Genomic DNA, 16,937 nt, shown 5'->3' with positions numbered 1-16,937 from the left:
GCCACAGAGAACAGTGAAGAGCCAGCACAGGGAGAGGTGCCGGAGAGCTCCTTCCTGGCTTGTCCTCTCCATTTGCTCCATGTAGACCCAAACCTAAGCGGGCATCCTGCAACCCCTTATCCCACACCGCCGGAGTGCCAGGAGAAGGAGCAGCTCTGCTCCTCAAGGACAGGTATAGCCAGGTGTCTCCAAAGCCATCCCAACAAGCCAGCAGGGATTCTGCATTTCAAACCTAAAAGCAGGAAAACCATCAAAAGGCATTTCAACTGTTACAGTCCATAAACTCCTTGAAACATTTCAAAGCACGTTTTCAATCCACTCCCAATCCCACCCCAGTCCCATGAGTGCTACTGCTGTTATTGTCTATCACAGTAAGGAAACTGCTTTCCCAGGGGTTGGAATGTTTCCTGCCACCAGCTGCAAAGGGCACAGGGAGCCAAAAGGAAGAGGATGAAGCAGCCCAAGGAGACAGTGGGTCAAGGAGAGCTTTGAGGGATGATGTATCCTGCAGCAGCAAGGCAGAGCCTTTTATAATTGGAGGTCAGAATTACTCAGGAAGCCATAGAGGAAGCAATTGGAAATTGTTGGACAGGGAAACTTCCCCATTCTATTTCCAAATGTGCAGGCCCATAAGTCTGCACTGAATTCCTCCTCTTTTAGCCATGCCTCTCACAAACAAAGCAACATTAACTAGCACGCAGCCCCAAAAGTGTTCAGCTGCCACCTCCTCCTTCCCCAAAAGAGGTGGATTTGTGTTGTTTTGTTGTTTTGACTTTAAAGAAAGAGTCTGGCAAGCCTAAATGGCTTAATCACACACAGCGAGCCCCACGCTGGCATTACGACTTGCTCACGGGGTGCCTGAAAACCTCGCCTTGGAGCTGGCTCCAGCATCTGCAGCTGGAGAGTGAAGCCAACAAAGTAAACAGCAGTAACGGGAGCCCAGCCAGCACCGGGGCTGCTGAAAGGGTCCCAGACCTGAGGATGGGGTGGGCAAAGGGGGTGTTGGAATGAACCTTCTGCAGTCAGAACAAAAGGAGAGCCTGGGAGACACAGAGGGATGCAGCACATCCGTGTCCCTGCCAGCTGAAAGGACAACTCGCCAGGCTCTTGTTAAGCAGACCACAAAGTGGTAGTACTTGAGACACAAGTGCTAGGAGCCATGAGAGAGAAGCACTGTAGTAAACAGCTCAGGCTGCGATTTGGCATCTCCCAAGGATGCTGCCCAGCTGCATGGTTCTGCCTTCTCCCCACATTGCTATGAAGACTAGACACCATGAGCCCCTGGCAGCTGTCCATGCCCTGCTCCAGTGCCGCCAGGGAGATGCAGGCACACAGGGCCACTGCTTCCCACCAGCTCAATGCCCATCAGGCCGCAAAGGCACTTTCTTCCTGGAAACTGCTTCAAGAGAGGAGCAGAGAGCCACCAAAACCAATTCCCAGTTTGCTGCTTTGGCTGAGACACTCGCCTACCACATGGGTGACACCACTTCTGACATAAAGGACCACGCTGGTCCCCAAAGAGGCCAGGATTTGGGTGCTGTCTTCACGGCACCTCCTGCTCACAGGAATGACACACAGGGTAACCCAGGACCAAACCCTCCACTCCTGCCTACAGATATCAACCAGTGACAGCACCATCCTAGTAAGACTCTGAACTTCACCAACTTCCTGGTCCTGCACAGTGCTTGGCAGAGCCATGTCTCATAACTGGGTCTCCGTTATCCACTCTTCCTGCAGGGATGGTTTAATAGCACTGCTCTCCCCCATGGAGATTCTTTGATGTCTCATATGGGATCAACTCACACAGCTTCCCTTCCCTTGGTGGGCATACAGCCACTCTCCCCAGCCTGCTGCCTATGAATGTGGTAGGCATTTCAAATTGGAGTTCACTCCTCAACCTGAAGCTGGCCAACAGCATCAAAAGCTCTGGGGGAGAAAACAGACACATGCACCATCAACACAGCCTCCTATCTCAGGAAACCTCGGTAAAAAGCAGTACCTGCCTCAGAGACTATTAAACCACAGAGGAGCAAAGCCAACCGCTGTTTTAAGTAGAATGTAAAAGCCAAACACACCCTGTCAGATCTGTATAGCTTTCTGTCCAAGGAGATTAACTCAAAGGCCAGGACATGTCTCTGCTGATAAGGATGAAAACAGAGCTCCTGGAAGTGGTGCAGCCCACCAAGAAGTCAAAACCCAAGCAACCTCACTGGGGAGCTGGACTGAGCCCCATGGAGATAAACAGATGCATTTCCTAGAACTGCAGGAGCTGAAGCATATCCTACTGTAAAAGGAAGACTTCATTCATCTGCTCTTATGAGCCATCATCCAAACCCCTTAACGCCATCGATCTCAACAGCTTTTGGGTGGTCACCATCTCAATAACAAGGTTGGAAAGCAGGAAGGAGGATATACAAAAGGTTTACAACCATGTGAAACAGTAAAGACAGCGCAACTCTCACAAATGCTTCCAAATTAGAGAGGTCTAAAAATACACATTATATCTTATTTATTGGTTTAATGCAGAACGTGTGCCCTATTCCACGTGTTTGAAAGCCACAAATTCTGACTTAGACTTGTTTAAGTGGGGGAAGAAAGGAGGAACAGAGCTGTTTATAGACTAACAGACAGGAACAGCACAAAAATATGCTTAGCAAAGGAAAAGTGGAAAGTATTATGACACCTTTCAAAATAAAACATCATATGGCTTGTTTAAATCTCCTGAAACAGAAGAAATTGCCCCATTCTGCCAAAACAAATGAAATACAACTGTGGACGTGACTCTGCCCTCCCCGGCTCAGGAGACAAGAGGTTTATGGCAAGTTACAGGGATAGATAGCATGGGATGCTCTCCTGGCTCACCAGCAGGCCAGACCACTTTGTGTGAGCAGTGCAGGCATTTCTGCACTGCCCATGCCATTGCCTGATGAAGTAAGTGGGTATGAGAGAAGGGAAGTGTCCAGGTGCCACCCAGATGACCCAGAGATACCTCCTCACCCTCTGCAAATGACAAGGAGGACACTACTGACATGGGCCATGCACAATTCTTCCCATACTCCCCATCCCTACGTCCCCCCAGGGCTGCAAAGGAGGAAATCCCATGGCTCCATGCACCTTCCTGCTCTAACTCAAACCAACCTCCCGGTGCTGGATGAGAAGCCAAATTCAGGTTATTTGCTCGCAGGCTGGGCTGCTGCAGCAACAGCCCATGCTGCTAAAGGGTATTTATTTAGGTCTGTGCTAAAGGAAGGCTTCTGGTGCCTTTTCACAGCTCTCAAGAATGGACGGACTGCAGCTGAACAAGATACAGCAGAAAGCAAGCAAAGGCTGCTGAGGGCTGCTCCCGAGGCAGTGGTGGTGCAGAGCTAGCTCCAGCCTCCCCCCACATGCAGCAGAGGAAGGAGAGGCACCAATGTTTGGACAACTGGAACACATTTAGGGGGTGATTTTTCACAGGGCCTCCAGCCAGGCTGTTTCCTACAATAGCCATTTTATTACCCATGATAGAACACACAGACCAAGAGCTCCCCCCATCCATGAGGTCTCCCACCTCCCCACTTCTATAGGGATATTACCCACATGTCCCATCACCTCCAGCATCGCATCCTTAACATGACAGTGTCCAGTAAACCTGCTATCTCCATCAGACTCTCTCCCACTAAGCCCTGGGCACATCCAGTTCAGCACCTTCAACCCTGGTACCCATCCGGACCAGTGATCAAATAGCACTAGCCAAGTGCCATGCACAATGCAAGCACCAGCCCGCTGGCCAGCCGGCAGTTCTGACAAGTATGTTTTAGACGATAGATAACATAGAAAACCTGTGTTTATGTTGGCACACAGCAGGCTAAAACAGATTTTAAGTGCAGTTATAAAACAGCCCAGTCTATGCCAGCTAGGCAAAATGTGTTTTGAACTCACAAGGCAGTAGCTGGAGGTTCATTAGTAGCTGGTGCTGGTAGATTCTCCAGGGAGCATAAGTATTCCAGCACTGAAAGACAACGGGGTCTCATCCTGGAACATGCCCACCCCAAAAGCACAGGCTTTGGGTAACCAGGGAGAGGCACATTGGTGGTGAGGATGAATCTATGTCCCTATATGTGGGGAAGCAGGAAACAGCACAGCCCCAACTTTGCATTTTGCATCTCTCATTTCCTTTTTGCACCCCAGGGCTTGTCCTGTCTTCCTGCAGGGAGCAAGAAATTTGCCAGCTGGAGGAGGCGGTCTAGGAAAAAAGCATCTTAGTTCAAGATTTCACAGCCAAATTACCACTGAACTCAAAGGATGTTTTCTAACCCGAAAGGATTCATCTAAAATCAGGTGCTTTCAATAGAAGGGGCTGCGATACTTCTGCTGAGATCCATGCAAAGTCACTGTAAAACACAGAACTGCCACAACAAGCGCATCTAACCATCCTGCCTGCACGTCCAGCATGGTTCACATTAAAAACTAGGCAGATGGCTCCAGTTTGAGACCCATCCTTCAATTCCTACTCAAACCAAAAACACAACCACGTAGAAGTGAGCCACGCTCCTGGAACTGGACGCGACACGTCATCAGGTCTTGATGTGATGTGAGGTGCTCCCAAAATAGCAGGGCCAGCTCCTAGACTTCTCCAAAATTATATGGTTGTGGCTTGAGAGACAACACGCTGAAAATATAATGAGAGAGCGTAACCTATTACATGTGTTGTGGTCCTGCTCTGAAGCTGGAAGAGGCCGGGGTTGAAGGACTCTAGGACTTGGTTAACTATTAATGGATGACTCAGCTATAATAGTAATGGGTATTTCATGTTGTGCATTAGCACAACGGCATCCTGGTCCTTGACTTGGGCCCCTGTGCATGGCAGGAAGAAAGCCCACCTTTGTAGCACATCATTTAATAGCTGGGCACACCAGGAAATAGGAAAGAGGGTTTTTTCGCCTTCTGTTTCTTCCTGCAGCCTCACACTTTGCTCCTTCCTTCACATGTCACTGACAACTAGCAAGGAGAGCACCAGTGGGTGCCCAGGCTTGCACCAAACCACAACGCAGCCCAAGGGGCTGTGTTTATGCACTGTTACTCAAAGCCATCCTTATGTTAATCCACTCCCCTCACCCTGAAGGAGGTGCTAATTCCTGCCCAGCCCTGGTCCTGCAGAACTGATGAACCTGGAGCCTGGATTCTCTTCCCAGCAGCATTAGCCTAAATTATCTCTGCTTCATTCATCCGCATGACCCCATCCAGCTCCACATTGCAAAACAAGGGAGTCACACTGGGTGATTAGGTTAGCAGCACAAAATGATTATGTTAAAAGCTGATGAGCTGAGCTAACTCAATCCCAGGTGTCTCCAGGGGCAGCCAATGTGATCAATTAAAAGCCCTGTAGCCCTAACAGAGATCCTGGGTGTCGCTGACAATACAGCCAGGGACAATACACAAGTTCTTATCAGAGCTGGCCACTGAGGAATGAAAGCCATCATCCCATTTCACAGCTACTCAAACTTCAAGACACAACTTTAACCCCTCTTCAGGGGATCAAAGCAACCAGAACCGAAAGGCAGGCACTGCTTAGGCATGGCCAAGTCCTCAGCAATTCCCAGCTGTTCTTTAGAGCCAGTGGGAGCTGTATATACATGTATATTCATAAGCCCAGGGGGATGCATGGAGTCAGGATGGAGTTTCTCCATCACCTGGGGAGCACCTCAACATGAAGCCACCCTGAACCCTTCCAGCACACTCTGTTATAGCTGTATACAAGGAAGAATCCCTCTTGGAATTCCCTGCACCAGGAAGGGCTCACACCAACTAAACCCCATCCCAAAGTGCTGCTGCATCTACCTAAATCCCCATCAGAGAAGACTCCAGCATCAGTTTAAGCAGGGAAGTGAAATCTCACCCATGCTCAAGAACGCATTTAAGTACCTCAAGTGCTTTATTGAAGCGCCTGGGCTCCCAAACGTATCGGTTTACCACCTCTAGCCTCTCAATGCCAGCAATCAACCTCACATTCACTCCTTAAACTCCAAGTAGGAACTCCTGCAAGGCTCAGCCACCGCAAGCCTTGCAGCCACAGAACTGCAGAGCAGTCTGCACTGGCAAAGAAAAGAAATACTAAGCTGTATCTAACATAGAAATGGTTGATCTTCCTATAGAACAATTGATGGTGTGTTTGATTCCTGGGCTGCCTACTGAGATGCTAGTTCCCCTGCCCTGGGAATTTTCCCACTCCTGTTCCTCCTCCCCCAGCTCCCAGACCATCCATTCTCCCATTTTCAAACTGCACCCATTGTAAAAGGCACTGAATATTAACACAGCCCATTGAGCACTTAGTTCTTTTGTATGGGACCCCTGCGTTTTAAATTGCAGTCACTGCAGAGAGGAAAAGTCTCGAAGTGATTAAATGCCATGAAGTTTCTCAAAAGGAGAGAAGAATATGCAGAGGCTGAGGGGGTCCTAGAACCTTTCACTTGAAGCCAGGAGCTTCTGCAAGAGCCAGAAAAGCTTCGTGGTAGGGACATTTCACCCCATTCAGGCTTCATTATGAATCTCACATGTATTTCCAATGCTAGTCTGATTGAGATAATTTCTGCCCCAGCTGTGGCTCAGTCAGGAATTAAGATGAGCAACTCAGACAGCAGTTGCAAAGGGCTTGCCGTTAACTGCTGTCCTCCAGTTTAAGCACTAATAAATATCACTGCATGCTGAGGGTAATCAGCAAATCCACAGACACATGCTCACACAGGAAGGGTGCAAGCACATGCATTTATCTGTGCTTAAGCAGCAGGCCTGAAGAGGCACTGGTTTGCAATGGCAGGCTTTGCTGTTACCCCACCAGGGCCAGGCACATAGCGGATGGAGACCTTCCAAAGCAGCCCACTTCTGAGGATGATGCTCCAGGAAGCACCAAACGCAAGTGTATCACAAGCTGAGCAGGACTGCTTTCACAAGCCCCACCATCTCCCATCAACATTGGGCAGGAAACCTTTCCTGGACCACCACCCAGGAGGGAGCCGCTGCTTTCCATTCCCTTTCCCCAGGAGGAGGGAGGGGGACCAGCCACCTGCAGCCATCCCCATCCCGCTCTCCCAAGCCCCCCAGGCGGGCAGCGCACAGTGAGGGCTCTGCAGCTGCATGAGCCCAGGGTGACGATTACTTAATCTTTGTTCCATTATTTCAGCAGGGCTTGAAGCAAGACATGCAGGGGAGGAACTGCCAGCAGCATTCCCCTCTCCCAGCGCTGTCAGCAGGACCGTCCCTCCGCAGCCTGCCCTTCCAGCATCTGCAGAGGCACAGCAGTTACTCCACAGACAGAGAGCAACTATGTCCATCTCCATGGAGCACCACGCACGCAGGCAGCGGTACAGCAAGTTCTGCAGAGCCCCATTCTACCAAGCAAGCAAAGAAGCTACACCTAAGTGAGAACAGATCAGAGACCTGGCACATTAAAAGCCCAGTTTAGCAACAAATTTAACAGGCAACTTTGAGCAGTTTCATTGCCTTTGAGAAAATCTTTGTGTACGCTCTAGCACAGCAAGAATCTGTTCCCAACTCCTAGTTCAAATGTGCTTCCAGGCTCTAAACCCACTGACAGGCACCCACAGGATTCTCAGAAGCATTCACTTTGCCCGCTCTCTGCATACAACAGCAGCACCATATAATGGCCAATATCCACAGAACTGGTGCCTGGGGACAGCTTATCCATATAACCAAACCCCAGAGGCTCCCCAGGAAACAAAAAGCAGCACTCAGTCCTGCTCTACCCCAGGCACTGGAGGACTCTGCCTTGTTCCCAGACATGCCAGGCACACACTGATCCATAGGCAGAAGGGTCCATGTAACAGATACCCAGTATTCCTGAAAATCCCCTCTAGTCCTTCGGGCCAGAAACACACAACACATGTTTAAAATGAACAACTTCTACCCCTCCAGGACACACCAGCAATGAATCAGCTATCCAACTGCACTTCCACAGCCCCAAAGTCTTCTCATCATTAAAGTCTGTACATAAAATACTATTGCTCCATCACTAAAAAGGAACAAAAAACCCTCTCACATGCACGATGCCTGGAAGAAATGTCTCTTCTATCACTCCTCAAAAATTAAGAGGCATGGAGAGACAGGGTGCAGGGGATGTCCCAAGTCACCAACGCTGCTGGATCCCTGCATCTGGCTTTTCCAGGCACAAAGTGTTTTGTACTTAAGCTCAGCTCTAAGGTTTACACCACGTATTACACGCTAATGTAAAAACAAATTTCAGACAAACACAAAGCATCTCCAGCAGCTTCAAAGTGAGATACTCCAAAGGAGTCCTGAACAGCAACTGCCCTGCAGAGTTGGATTCTCCCGGCATTCCCAGACGGACCAGGGACTTTTCACAGCAGGGTAAGGACAGTATGGGGCATGCTGGAGTGTTGCAACGTGCCCTACTTACACATGCTCAGCCAGCAAGTCCCACACACTTCAACTGGCACACAGTATTGAGATGCCTGACATCTATGCCACACTGCATTAACTGTGAGCAACCACAGCACTCCAGCCCTTCTGTGCATCAGTTATGTCTTCTGCAAGCTAGGGAGAATTACAACTGCAAGCTCTGCCGCCAATAGAGAAATAACAATAGTTTCCAAAGATCCCAATGCTTTTCCTCAGCACTCACAGTCCTGTTGACAAAATATACGGCGCGATTAAGTCTGTTCCAGAGCCCTCCCCAATGCACTCAGCCACATTTCCAACCCTACAAACAAAAGCTTTATCTCCAGCACACTGAAAACTGACCCCAAGCACTGCTTCAGCGTTGTGGCTCTTCATTAGGAATAAGAGATAAACTGCTAAGGAGGGGTTTTTCAATAGCACTTTAATGAAGTGTAAAGCACAGCCACTGAAAACAGGATTTATCTTGTCTCTTATTAGTGATCGAACATGCCCAAGCTTATCACCCCAGCGGGAGACACAGCCTGCCCAGAAGTGTAGGGATACGGGACACGCAGCCCAGACATCACTCATCTCACCTTGCTTTATGGCCATGGGACCTGCAAGCTGTGCTCCTCCATCAGCCCAGGGCCACCACGAACCTTCATGTTTCCCTTCTGTTCCTTTAAATGCGCATGTTGCACGGAGAGAACTTTACTCCAGCACATGGTGCTTTTATAGAGGACATTAAACAACCCCTAAAACAACAGGTTAGCAATTCTCTGCACCAAAGTTTAGCATTTATGATCCTACCAAGCATGAAAAACATGCTTCAGCTTTGTGCCCCTAAACTGAAATAAGCAATTCAAATGATTTTTAGCAGTTAGAAACAATATTACTTTAAAAACAAAAGCATCTCCAATAGCTTAAATGCCTGCTTTTTCTTACTAGTTATGGAGAAGGAAAACCACCCTATTTTTACATTACCAGCTATGAAAGCCATCACAAATTGCCACATTAACTAATATTTTGTTAATTTAGAATTCAAAGTTACCAACCATATTGTGTCCAAGTGGTTCAAGATCAACACCCCACAGGTCCATAGCAGCAGATTTATACGTGCTATTACTTCACCAATAAAATTTAAACTGAACTCGTGACACTTGGAAATCTGTTCCATATGAAAGAGACACTCCTGGGTATCAGCACTCCCAAAAAACCCACAAGAAGTAATTTCTTCAGGCTGGGCTATTAACGCATTTCTCTGCATGAACAAAAAGATACACTGTCCTATTTTAAGAGGTCCATGGGGATATGCTGGAATTACGCTGAGAAGGCTAAAAACTTGCTCCGAAATGTGCCCAAAGGCTGAAGGAAGGCTCCTTCAGAGCACACAGCAACAGGTGAATGGGATGAGTCAGGGTTTTAACACCAGCCACACGTTCCTCTCAGTAGACACCTGATAATTTCATGTACAACAAGGCATTCCTGCAGCCAAAAGTGAATAGTACCGGGAGAACCTGACAAACCTCTAATAATTCTTCTTAATAAGGAGCTGGATTATCTCCAGCAACACTTCAGTGACCGTTCTCTCTCTGGCAGAGCTAAAGAGTATCTATTACAACCGGGAGTTTTATGGATTCAATAATCTATAAATCTGTTCAGACAGCAGAAGGGCCCAGCAACAGAAGCACCAAAAAGTCACTTTCCACCTCCTTTTCTGGATCCCTATTTCCCCGAGGCTAGCTATGAGTTGGACACTTACTTTTACAAGTTTATGAGCACACAGACACACTCACAGCACTCCTGCACTGTCACTGTCGAATGAATTGAGCTGTCAAAGCTGAGCATACTTCCCCCCCCCCCAATCTCCTGCGCTTCAAGTGCCTGATGCTGCGCTATGGATCCCACCAGGTCAGAGCAGTGGCCACACAACCGGAGCATACCCGATGCGCGTTAAGGGAAACGGCAACCGCACTGTCCTGTACTCGGGCGGCTACTTGACCACTTTAAAACACGCTTCTAGGGAATAAAAGCACCGTACTAACCACCAGGTGCTGGGCTATAAGCTCAACTGCCATCCCGACATACGGTACACCGCAGGTTAATAACTTCCATAGACAAGTGCCAAGGGAATCACAGCTTTGACTGGAAAATAGCGCCGGGTTTTTCTTGAGACACCCAAAGCCTACAACTGTTTCTGCTCACGGCCGCTGCCTCCCCGGCTCTCACACCTCACTGGCTGGGAGCTCCAGAGCAGGGAGAGCCGAGAGCTGCAGTCCGCCTTCGGGTGCCAAGCCGGGTGGCCGAGTAGTGACCAGCCGCTATCTCCGCTGATCGACAGACCAACCCCACTCCAGCTATTCCTCCTCCGGGACACCCAACAGAGGGGCCGGAGAGCAGAGCCGGGCCGAGAGCCCCGAGCACGGCACCGTCGGCCGCTCTGCCTCCATCCCCGCCGCGGTGGGACACCGGATCACGACCCAAGTTTCGCACCTCCGAAACAGCCAATCTCAGCTTTGCGGCTGTTCTGTTTAGCTTTGCCCGTTTGTTTCCCGAGCTGTTGGGTGCTGCCCAAAGCCCCGATTCACCTCCCCGGTCCCCGCCGGTACTCACACGTGCCGCGGCCAGCGGGGCAGGTCCTGGGGCACGGCGGGCAGCGCCAGCCCCCCGCAGCTCAGCAGCTCCCCGCCGCAGGCGCAGCCGGCGGGGCAGTCAGCGGCGGCCGAGCCCAGCAGCGAGCCCAGCAGCAGCAGCAGCGCCGCCGCCCCACCGCCCGCCCGTGACGGCACCGCCATTTTGTATCCGGCACCGGAGAAGGTCCGAGGCGGGAGAAGGCGGCAGCAGCGGCCCCGGCGCGGAGCGCAGCGGTAACGCCGCGGGGCCCCGCGACCGCTCAGCGCCGTTCCGCCGCCCGCACCATCGCCTCGGCCGCCGGCGGCGTGGGGCGCTCACGGCACCAGCATCCACCCGCCGGCGAGCGGGCGGGCGGGCTCCGCCGGGCGGGTCGGGTCCGCGTCCCGAAGCGCCTCCTCCTCCTTCACGCCGCACAGCTCCGGCCCCGCGGCCGCTGGAGCTCCGTGTCCTCGGTGCGCTCCCGCGGGGCTGAGCACCACTGCCGCCGCTCCGCTCCCGTAGCGCTGCCGCGCCGCTGCCCACCCCGCCGCTCCCCGCCCGGCCCGAGCGCCGCTCGCCGCGGACCCACGTTGGCGACACCGCAACATGTAGCCGCACCGCCCCCTGCGCGCTCGCCAATTGGTTGGCAGGCGGCCTCCGGCGGGCCCGCGCCCGCTGCCATTGGTCAGGAGGGACTCCCGGGCTGTCAATCACAGGCGCTAAGTCCCGCCCCTCTTTCCCACTCCAGGTGTGAACGGGGGCGAACACCTCCTCCCCTTTCGCCCCCCCCGCGCTACCCCTCTTAAAGGGGCCGCGTTCGCTTTAACCCATCCCCGCTCTGAAGCGAGGAAAGCGATTTAAACATCTCCCTCCTGCAGATGTAAATAACCTGCTGCAAGACGAGAGTACGCCCCGATGTGCCCTTCTCCAGAACCCAAACGTGTCCCCCCACACACCCGTCGCAGGAGTGGATTAATCATCCACGCGTGTTGCAGGCTAAAGTGGTGAGGTTTGCTTCCCAAACCTACCCCTATTTCTGAAAGCCCAGCAAACAGCAGATGCAAGGGAGCAAGCAGTCCAGCACGGGTCGAAGCATGACTCATTAGATAGCTGCAGCAAGATCATTACGGGCAAAATTAATGTTAGAGCATTGATACACTCTAAAGACTGAATTTAGAGCTCAGTGGACAGCATCCAACTGGCTTTGGTCAAGTTTGGATGTGGTCCACATAGCATTTAGGGAGGAAGCTCTTGGTGGGCTCAGTGGAGCGAGAGCAGGGTTTAACCCCTAAGGCATCAGCCTAACTTTACACTGGGAATTATATGCAAAGAAAGGGTGTGATCTTTTAGGGACAGAAACACATACCACAGCCTGATCCTGCTTCAACTGCCTTTGATTAGGTTTCTGTCTTTCTGTTGCAGTTTTCTCCCTGGTGCAGGGCCAGAGCAGTATTCCCTTTTGGTAACAGGATGGGGCATTGTACCACAATGATCATGCTGCTCATCATCCAAGAATCGCATATCTTCATATAAAATAGCATGCACAAAGGGAATCACACTCAGGTTTGCTTGGCGGTACCCAAGCTGCACAAACATGCTGCCTCCTGAAAGGCAGCAAACCTGGGTTGGTGTCATCTGCAGAACAGATCGCACCAGCTGAAACAGAACCTTGGTGTGATGTTAAAAAATCAAAACTATGTCTTTAGTTCTTCCGTGTCAGAAGCGCAAAGCACTTTCATGGAGCAGATTTCTCTTGCTCAGTAGGGCAAACAAAAAACTTTTGGTTCTTTCCTGGTATTTCCAAATTTGAAACCAAGCTTTTTAATTAATTGTAATAATTAAACATATTTTAATTATTCTTGTGCCCCGTGACCTCAAACCCCACTGATTTCATCTCACCCACTCAGTGGAGGACACTCACCTTGCACCATGCAATTGCCATTACAGTGCCTATGCCCAAAGACTCTGCCCTGTGACAAGGGTGAGAAGCTGGCCATGGGGTTTCCCATGGAGAGAGACCTGAAAGCCTTGGATAATCTTTATAAAACAGAAATCTAGAAGCAGCTCTCCTAGAAACTGGGCTGTGCACTGGAAACAATTGAACGAGGCCAGTTGCTAGGAAATAAGACTTTCTCCCTCCTATCTGAGTCAATCCTTCTGCTAGGGAGAAGTCTGTGTACAGCATAGAGGATGTTTCTTCCTCAAACCTCATTAAATCTAATTAAGTAGCTTACAAAAGTATTTATGAAAACAAATTTTAGAGTGGCAAAGGCATGCCAACAAGGAAGATATTTCTAATTCTGCCGGTGTCTTTTTGTGGATTTGGAGTTGGTTCAGAAGTGCACACTTGGAAGGTAATTGCTGACAGCATGCAGAATCCATCAAGCTATAATTAACACTCTACTATTATTCTAATTGCCTCACTCAAGCTCCTGTGTTTTTTAATTGTAGAGCAATTTGCCAATAGAGAATTTAATTGCAATACGCATTTCATGCATTTTGGGACAAAGTACCATTATTTCCACTTCAGCAAAGATTCTCCTCAGTTTTTAATAGCCTGCTTTATTCTTTTCTAGGATTTTTTTTTTCTTTTTGCCCAATAAAGGGATTTGATTGCAACCTCTTGTGAAATTAGTAATGATATAAGACACAGGAGTGCCTGGAGGCTTCAGTTTGGATCACGACTATTAAGCTAGGAACTGTACATACATGTAGCAAGACACAGCCCTGAGGAGCTTGAAATCTAAACAGAGAAGACAAACTGAGGTGAGAACAGAAGTATTATCCCTGTCTTACAGCGGGGGAAACTGGAGCCCCAGTGGCTCACCTTAGGTGACCCTGTGTACCTGGGGTGCAGCCAGGACTCACACGAGCCCCAAGCACAGGGCATCCTTCGTCTTTAACATCAGGTTATTTTCTGTCTCCTGGCTCCTGCAGAAAGTATATCTCTGTAATTTGATTTGCAAGCTAGAGGTTCCAAATAACTTCTAACCTAGGTGTTTTTGGATGGATCTCCAGTCAATTTCCATAGAGTCCTTGGATTTCAGAACAAGTCCCAGCACTGAACAGGAGCCCTGGTGAGGCTGCAGAGTACCCCAGCAGATGTGACCCACTGGATAGAAAATGATAGTTGTAAGGGATGTATTTGACTTCTCCAGGGGCAGGCTGAAAGTTTGAGGCAGTGTAACAGAAAAGGATGAGGATGTGCCTTAGCTTATGTTGACCACCCTTGCATTTGACAATCTTCCTTTGCTTCAGCTTGCTGCTTCTATCTGAAGGGCCACAAATCTCCTTGTAACAATATTTATCTTCTTCTCATAACACTCATGATGGCTTTTGACCCAACACTGATGGCATTGAGACATGCAAGAAGTCTGATACTCATGGTCACAATTCCTTATACTATCATCCTGGTGCACTGAGGCGTCAATCTATATTGTGATGATGACAAATGCTCAAAAAGGTTACAGAGGGTGTGTTGTGGGGACAGTATACAAGATCACAGTGATTATGCAACACCGCAACAGCCACATTTATACATAGCTAACAGTGGTCTTTAGGATTAGATGCTTACAGTAAGCTGCATGGTTTGGCTTCCAGCATCCAAGTTGCAAGGGATGGTTTCTCTGGTATGACCAGATCAACCAAAGCATCAGCATTCCAGAGGTCTATTAGTTGATCTGGTTACACCAGATCTGCAAGGACAATTTTATGACATCTTGCCACCCAAAGCTGGTATTTGTGTGTCTTGGATCCCAATCCTGCTCCACAGAGCTCATTTTGTTGGAACAACCTGCGAGATGTATGACGTGATCCAAAAGTGCCTACCAGCAACGACTAACGATAACATCACTTCTCACTGTGATAATGGGTGAAGCCAATTCAGCTTTGCGGGAGGCAGCATATGACAGTGAGAATTAAAGAGATGATCACATCAAGCTTCAGTACGGGGTCACTTACAGTGCTGACATGAAAGTTTAGCTTGGGCTCAGACTCTGAAGAGTTTGCCTTGCAATGACACATAAGCCTTCTCTCTTAAAATTAGAGAGTGATGCTTGAACCCTGTCCTGCAGGAACATAGAGTCTTTGATCAAGCCCAGATCATGCTTCATTAATGTGAAAGTTCACTCGAGTAGCTGCTGTCATTTCTTTTTTCACAGGCAAGGAGCTGAATTGCTTTCCCAGCCTGGGACAGGCACAGGCAGCTAGCAAAAGATGGTGCAAATAGCTAGATCCAATTAACTAAATCCATGTTCTGTCACAACGCTGCCACCTCTGATCCTTTTCTTTTTCTCTCCCAAAAGACTTGTTTTAAAACTTTGGTATAAACATATGTGTACTTATGTCTTCCTTTTAAAAGCAGACTATCAGAAAAGCATGACAGCGATTTATGGTCAACAGAGAAGGGGGAAAGCAAGAGGGCTGTTAGCACTAGAATATCACCTGCCATTTGGATGGGCAAAATGCATGATAAGCGAAAGGGTTTAAGGGTAAACCTGTAGTACCTGTGTAACTGAGTGTAAGCCTGGAGCTTACACTCCATTGCTTAAAAACATGTTTTTGTAGACAAGGCCATGGACTAACTCCAAGAGTAGGAAGAAAGCTGGTAGACCTGAAGTCTGAATGCTGTCTGCTTGGATCACACATTTCTGCATGACATTACACTCCCTTAACCATGCTGGAGATCCAAAATCCAGAAGTTTCCCCAAGCCCAGGGAGATACTTGGCCCCGTGTAGGAGCTGGCAGGTATTAGGGTTTGCTCTTCAGATCTGGGCTTGGAATCAGATCTGTGACAAGCTTCCGATAACAAGAGCAGAGCTGGAGCCACAGCTATTCCCGACAGTGACTAGCACTAATAGTGTTTATGCTAGAAAAGCTCTATTAACTGGCATAATAACTATAATTATGTGGTGCAACTTCTTTTCCTTGCTTTCACCTCTAGGCTGAGATGGAAGCGTGAAGTTCTTGCAGCCCCAAAGGAACGTGTTAGATGAAATCATGCAAGTGGAACCACCTGCCCCTGCTCAGAGGATAATAGAAGATGATTTAGAAATACAGGAGGAGGAGTTTAACTTCCCTTTCAGAAAGGGATGCTTTAAATTGAGACTATTTCTTTACTCTGGACAAGCCTCCTCTAGGAAAAGGAGAGGTTTAAGGTGCATCTGAAAGTAGTAAATGCTTTATTTTACTGCAAACCCTTGCCTCAATGTAAGTGGGAAAATGAGCAACCAGCTTGCTTAATAAAAGTAATGTAAAAGTAAAGCGTTTAAAGTAAAAGCAATGTAAAGTAAAAGTGTTTCCAAAGTAAAGCTTGTATTTCCTTGATGATGGCTGTTGACTTCCAGTTAGTTTCATAGCAAACAAAGGTAACTACCAAAAATAACAACCCATACCTCTCTGCGGGCTTGGATGGTTGGTAAGGAAAAACCCAAGCGAAGCAAGCACAGGGTGCCCTCTCGAAAAGTAGTCAAGCTGAGTATTTATTTAGTAGCTCACTGTCAAGACTTTATACTGCAGATGAAGGGCACCATCAGCAAGGGTGGTCTCTGCCTGGCAGTATTTTCAAGGCAAGTTTAGCTAAAAGTTGCACAAGTTACGGCTGTTCTCAAAGGTCTAAATCCCATATAACAATTAAAGGAAGATGACTGCAGAATGACCACAGCAGCCAGACTTTGGAAGGATCTGGCAAACAAGCATTGCCTTGCAGGTCAGAGCTAGTTTGTTCTAACTGTTGTACTTGATCTTTATCCATACTGAAAATGGGGCAAGATACTTTGTGACAGCTTTTATTGGTACCCAGTTACTGCCTCTGTGATTACCATGGGTTATTACGACCAAACTGACTCTTGTTGCTTCATCTGGCTGGAAGATACTCAGATTTGTCTGCTGCTTCATCATACTTTGATCCCTTGTTTAGGGAAAGAAATCT

General features: G+C 48.8%; 1 protein-coding gene across 4 annotated transcripts in view; it reads right to left on the bottom strand.

Annotated features, from left to right (window-relative positions):
- The window catches only part of LRIG1 (leucine rich repeats and immunoglobulin like domains 1), a 91,246-nt gene extending 79,662 nt beyond the window's left edge, over positions 1 to 11,584 (bottom strand). For 3 of the 4 annotated variants that reach the window (XR_013957676.1, XM_080625710.1, XM_080625711.1), the window contains exon 1: positions 11,008 to 11,430. Coding sequence is in view for 3 of the 4 variants with exons in the window: in XM_080625710.1 (XP_080481836.1) it covers positions 11,008 to 11,189 (182 nt within the window). In the remaining variant the exon portion in view is untranslated. Of the gene's footprint in view, positions 1 to 11,007 lie in introns of all 4 variants that reach the window. The other variant, XM_080625709.1, reaches the window with a different exon arrangement.
- Between the last annotated feature and the right edge of the window lie 5,353 nt (positions 11,585 to 16,937).

Source organism: Psittacula echo (assembly GCF_963264785.1).
Source record: "Psittacula echo genome assembly, chromosome: 9".
NCBI lineage: Eukaryota > Metazoa > Chordata > Aves > Psittaciformes > Psittacidae > Psittacula > Psittacula echo.
The sequence above is the reverse complement of the archived record's forward strand: the minus strand, read 5'-3'. Positions and strand labels throughout refer to the sequence as shown.